General features: G+C 53.1%; 3 protein-coding genes across 3 annotated transcripts; 2 read left to right on the top strand and 1 right to left on the bottom strand.

Annotated features, from left to right (window-relative positions):
• ALTATR162_LOCUS11974 (uncharacterized protein) lies at positions 1 to 2029 on the top strand (the record flags this gene model as incomplete). Its single annotated transcript, XM_043319618.1, has 4 exons — positions 1 to 309; positions 359 to 814; positions 868 to 1149; positions 1211 to 2029. 4 exons carry the CDS (start codon positions 1 to 3, stop codon positions 2027 to 2029), a joined length of 1866 nt encoding a protein of 621 aa, XP_043175553.1.
• Positions 2030 to 2847: 818 nt separating this feature from the next.
• On the bottom strand, positions 2848 to 3804 carry ALTATR162_LOCUS11973 (uncharacterized protein; the record flags this gene model as incomplete). The annotated part of the gene is made up of 4 exons (XM_043319617.1): positions 2848 to 2860; positions 2923 to 3244; positions 3295 to 3502; positions 3544 to 3804. 4 exons carry the CDS (start codon positions 3802 to 3804, stop codon positions 2848 to 2850), a joined length of 804 nt encoding a protein of 267 aa, XP_043175552.1.
• A 1375-nt stretch (positions 3805 to 5179) lies between these two features.
• On the top strand, positions 5180 to 5697 carry ALTATR162_LOCUS11972 (uncharacterized protein; the record flags this gene model as incomplete). The annotated part of the gene is made up of 2 exons (XM_043319616.1): positions 5180 to 5370; positions 5646 to 5697. 2 exons carry the CDS (start codon positions 5180 to 5182, stop codon positions 5695 to 5697), a joined length of 243 nt encoding a protein of 80 aa, XP_043175551.1.
• Positions 5698 to 6000: the final 303 nt, after the last annotated feature.

Here is a 6000-nt window from a genome sequence, read left to right as displayed (position 1 = left end):
ATGTCTCACCATTCCCCCAACTCCTCGTCGGCCAACGGTCCTCCATCAAGCCCATTCGGCGGCACCAATCCCACCGTCTACTCTCCCGAGGTCAGCCGCAAGCCACACCATCGCCGACAGATCACTGCCATCGCCCCCGGCCAGCAGGTCTCCAAGAAGCTTCTTCCTCAGCCTCCGATCTACGTCGAGGGTGCCTTCGTCAACGAGTTTGATGAAGGTGATAAGTCCTACGTCTCTCGGTACCAGCACATCCAGGGTGGTGCCGACCTCGATCACCTCCAGTTCCTCGTTCAGTCCCAGATGAAGCGTGTAAGTGTCTTTACCTCCATCCATCATACAACATACTGACCGTCTCTAGTACGCTTGCTTCTTGCATGCAATCCCTTTCAAGCACGAGCGTTCGTTTAGTATGTTTGCCCGTTACGATACCGTCTCCGATGCTGCGGAAGGAAAGGACATCCTTCGTCAGGCCGGCTTGTCTGTCGACTACGTATCCATCTTCGACTTCGCCAACGTACAAGGCAAAGATATCGGCAAGGTCAAGGAGTTCGAGGGCCAGATTTACCTATCGGTGTCGATTGAGGCCAACCCTGACCACGCCATCTGGGAGTTCTCTTCCGAAGATCTCACTGGTGTCACCAAGAACGTTGAGACCATCGCCAAGGTCTTTGGTCCAGTTCGGAACGTCGTACATGTCGACACTCTGCACAACAAGATGCAGTTGATCTACCGTATCGAGTTCGACTCCATTGACGCCGCGCATCGTGCAATCCAGTCCCTCCGCCAAGATCCTGTGTACGGTATCAACGTCGACGTGAGTACTCCATCTCTTTCCTCTGCCATGTAGCCTTGCTAATCTTCTCAAAGGAGTCTTTCTATTGGACCACTGACGACGTCGGCGGCTGGCTGGGTGAACGTCTCTTGAGCCCGCCTCGTTACCTGCCTCAAATCAACAAGCAGGGCCAATTCCTTCCCGGTCACAACTCTTCTCCCGTTCGTCGTTCATGGTCGGGCCAGTACAACCGGAGCGAGCGTTCCAGCCACCATCTCCATGATCAACACAACAGTGTTCGCCGCGAGCGCATTCTCGACGGCAGTGACGTCCGCACCACGGTGATGCTTCGCAACATTCCGAACACACTCGATTGGGTATGTCTCTTCTTCCATGAACGTCATGAACGTCATGAACCTTCACTGACTTCTTTGACAGATGGCTTTGAAGAATATGATCGACATCGCCTGCTTCGGCACCTACGATTTCATATATCTGCGGATTGATTTCAAGTCCGGCTGCAACGTTGGCTACGCCTTCATCAACTTTACCGACGCGAACGGTATGCTCATGCTCATCGACCGCATCGAGCGTCGCTTCTGGCCCGGTTTCAACTCCGACAAGGCCGCCGAGATCTCGTACGCGACAATCCAGGGACGCGAGGCGCTTGTTCAGAAGTTCCGTAACTCTTCGGTCATGCAGGAGACTCCATTCTGCCGCCCTCGTCTTATCATCACCTTCGCTGAGGCCGAGATGATGGACCAGATTCGCCTCACTGGCACCGAGCTGCCCTTTCCTCGTCCTGACAACATCTCGAAGCTCCAGCGCTCCATGGACTCCGCTCGTAGCACTGGTCTCTATCCTCCTCGTGGATACTCTACTGGCGCCGAATACCGCAACCGTTCGAGCGCTTACGACCGCGGCAGCCCTCGTGACATGATGCAGGCGGCCATAAACTTTGCTCACCAGCACGCTGCTCCTGTCCAGTTCGCCGGTTTGACCGAGGACCAGAAGCAAGACATTGAGGCCTGGTATCTCAACACCTTCGGTGGCGGCCTCGCAGGTGCTATCGGCTTCAACTCGATCCCCATGACACACATCACCCAGTACTTCCACGAGCACCCCGGTGCCGGCAATACCGTTAGCACTCCCACTCGTCCTGGTCGTACCATGAGCCCCTGGCGCCCAGTTGCTCTCCAACACTTTTCCACCATGGGCCAACCTATTCCTCGCCACTACCTCGGTCGCTTCTTGTAAACGTTGTTTACCCACTGGCGCGCAACGTTGCAACGTCTATTCCGACTAGACTTTGCACTGTTTCTTTCTTTGTTTTCGATCTGTTCCCAGATGCTTGCCAGGCCAGGATGTTTCTACACGACTTGTTCGGTATGGCTATCGACACACACAGTATGGGGTGTATGTCTTCTGGGTCGGCTTCGAGACTATTTGTTCAGGATGTGGATGGTTGACAGATTGAGAGATAATCTGACCGGATGATGGATGCCACTGATGGACACTGAATGTACCTAATACTTGCTTTTCTTCAAATACAACGAGCATTGCTCACCAAACTTGTTCCTTCTCTTGCATCGTGACCTGTTCTGGTGACTGTCTTGATCAACGAATGTGCTGGCTTGACTTCCTCGTGCTCTCAATGCCTTCGATATGACATTGTTTCTGACCGGTTCGGGGTGAGATATCGGTCATTGTGGACGGTAATGCCAAATGAAGGTGGCTATTGATACCGTAAACGGGATCCTGTCGGAGCGACAAGATGCGGTTGATCAACTGCATCTTCTTATCGAGAACACGATGAGCAGCATAGGCAGAAAAGAACATATCTCTACAGTAGTACGGACTAGCATTTGCGCATTTGCACCATTGAAACCGTGATCTTGCATGACAAAGAGGTTTCGGTAGTTTGAAGATTTTGAGGTACAAAGCCGGTGCAACGAGCACGAGGGGAACAACATGACCGTACTGATATATTTTTTTCGAGAATCTTGTTCCATAGATGAAGTCGTGGGCAGAAACGAGGGTTCAGTAGCCTGATTAGAGCACTATTCCATGGAACACTAGAGCTTGGAGCTTTGAGACGTTGTCGGGGCGAAGGAAGGGTAGGCTGAGCACACTGGTCTGGGAATACTGACTCGGCGTAGTAGAAGTATGTGAGCTTGTGGTGATCGCCGAAACCTGTGGGTGGTGGCTGGAACGATGTTCGCTCTGAGCGTACTGGCTGAATAGGGAAGAAAGGTCCACCCTGGTTGTCGATCGATAGGGCGATAGCCAGGTGGGCTGAGGATGTTCGCTGCTGAGAAGATGGCCAGCTATACCTGTGCTCCTGGAAGTCGTTGCTGAAGAACTCGATCTCTTCATGGTCCTTGACATATTTCTTGAAGCTCTGTGCCTCCATGTGCTGCACATGCCCAGGGTTCCTGCTGAGATGTCGAGGAAGGATCTTGGCATGTGCAGCTTGGATAGCCCAGGACCATGTGTGTGTTGGAGCCTTAGACAGGACATACAGTAGAAGGGGGAGCATGGGTGTTGTTTGGACTTGGTGATCGCTCCAGGTCCCATAACAGAAGGTGGTGGGATCTGCGACATGCCTGCTGGGTTGACGCCGACCTTGGTGCCGCCGAAGGGGCTTGATGGAGGACCATTGGCTGAAGAGATATGAGAATGGTGAGACATGCCTTTCTTCCAATCCAAGGCCGATGCTTCCCTTGTAACCTGCGTCGATACTGGTGTGTGCGCCCCGATGGCAAGTCCACCCAGTGGCGGGGGTAGAGGCGGAGCGCGACTGGTGGGCGTGCGATGGACTGGAAAAAGTAAACGATAACCTCAGTATCTGTGAGAGGAGCCTTGGGGACCAGGGTCTGCGCAGATGGCATCATCTCCTTGAGCGCATAGTTCTTCCGCTTGTTGATAGAAGTGACGCCGTGCTTTTGTGTGCTAGGCGGACCGATGCGACCAGGGGTAACAGGAGAGCCTGGATAGCCTGGCGTGGGAGCGAAGAGGAAGTCTGTACCCATAGTACCACGTTATGGCGGTGGTACTGCAGGTTTGATGCAGATGAACCTGGGCTTTATGGCAGGCGGCATGGGCGTATGGATTCGTGGTCTGCAGCTGCCCAAAATTTTCGATTGAAAGAAGTATATCTGTGGGCTGTAGCTTTCGGATCTTCAAGGACTGGGTACTTTCTGACTATAAGGGGCGAGACATCGTTGTGTAATGGTGGTGAGCTAAGGATACGACGAAGATGGCTCGTTCAGAAGTTGCAAAGGAATGCCACGATAAGGGGTCAGAACGCTCCCATATCTCGCACGGTGAACATTGATACGTAGAAGAAGCAGCTCCCAGTATTTTGTAAATCCAGTGGTTGACGTTGTGAAATGATAACGTAGGGAGTGTTGGTCGCGTGGATAACGTTTGGGAGAGTGACTGACATACCACACTCCTCTGCTAGGCCCTGATAGTACGTTGACGCATGCCCTAATGCCAATGGAGCCTTGTACATCGCCAATGATCCTCGCCGTGACTGTGATAGTTGCGAGGCGGTGTGCTGGAGTGGACTCTGAGGCGTGGTGTGCGGCCAACGACCTGCTTCCTTCCCTTTCAAGCCTACAGGATGCACCAGCAAACTCAAACCGTGGAAATTTATACTGACGTACTGGAGCCGATTGTGGACACAAAGCGTGTAGCGGCATTGGTTTGGATTGACCAAGTGTCGCCAAGGTCGTCCAAGAAGCAGATACGGGATGGAGCAAGAAAAAATGAATGGGGGAGAATACAGCTCTGAAGCAAGCTGACCCTCTACCCCTTTACAAGCTGATGATCCATATGTCGTGACGCTTCATCGCACTGTGGAGGAAAGAGCTTCTGGGTTTCTTGACCCTCATGAGGGGCTGGCTGAGGGGCTTCGGCCTTAAAACACATAACAGCATGTATGTAAAATGAACATGCTCAACTTCGATACTACGTCCCTTATCGAAATCTACGATATCGCATTCCAAGAGACCCATAGTATCTGCCTGGCATTGATTTCACAAATCTCATGTTCTCGCTGTCGTCTTCGTAGCCATCTTGATGCTTTGCGGGCTCTGCTCATCATCTCTGGTCTACGCAACCGTATGTTGTACCTCAATCTATCGGAAATATCTCGACTACTTCAGAGGTGACTGTATAGCTCCATGGCATGCATTCGAACTGCGTGCACCATGTTCAACCCCCTCGTTGACGCATACCGTGAGGACGCAGAATCTCAAAGTGCGGTGCACGGGCCACAGCAACATGTCGTGAAGTCCGTTGTGGTGTAGCAGCTGGATCCCTCAACCTTGCCAGCGACGACAACAACAATAACACACACTACATCCTCAAGATAAAAAACGACCAGAGGCAGACAAGAAGATGCTTCCCCGCCTGAAGCAGCTCTGCCGCGAGATCATCGAGGCCTACAAGCCGTGGGTCAAGGATGAAGGCATACAAGATCTGTTCTTGGACGCCTACATTCGCGTAGGGCTCCGCCTCTGTCTTCGATCTAGGGATGGTCTGTACGCTACCGAGAGCGGCCGCTTGACAGCTGTAACCAAAGCTCGAAGGTCAGCGCTGAGGGCAATGCAGAGGCGGGCGTGGAGGGAACTGCAGAGCAGGTAATTGGGGAGGCCCGCGCGGTACGTTCCATCTCCAAAAGAACTCCCCATACACCACATACGAACCTACGACTATCCTGCGGCTAGCTGCTCGACGGTCGGTAGTCCTGCGAAGACATCCGCAGTGTATGATCGCAGAAGCGTGGTGGCGCCATACGTTTGCTGCGCCTAGAGAGCTTGCTTGCCTCCCTCTTCTGAACCAAACCGACTAACACACCACACAGAAACCAAAAGTACGACGACAAGGGCAACAGCGTACCGAACATGAAGCGGTAACCTCTTGCTTCTCTTCGGCCCTCGCGCGTCCGATGACCCCCGCGGCATACCATGGACAGGATACCAGCTCAGCTGGTGGCGCGATCTGTTCCCCTGCACCTCTTTGACACCGCGACATGACCTGACGGCCAGACGGGCGCGGTAATCAGAGCAGCCAACACGAGACGGACGGAGTAAACGGAGACGCCATGAACATCGACGACGGCATGGCAGATCAGGCAGAACGAGAAACACATACATGAACGAGTGCAGTACCTTCTCCTTTGACGTGATGACCATACTGACATAGCAGGCAATCGTGTA

The sequence above is a fragment of the Alternaria atra genome (assembly GCF_907166805.1).
Source record: "Alternaria atra isolate CS162 genome assembly, contig: 37, whole genome shotgun sequence".
NCBI classification, from domain to species: domain Eukaryota; kingdom Fungi; phylum Ascomycota; class Dothideomycetes; order Pleosporales; family Pleosporaceae; genus Alternaria; species Alternaria atra.
Note: the sequence above shows the minus strand (reverse complement) of the source record. Positions and strands in the feature narration are given on the sequence as shown.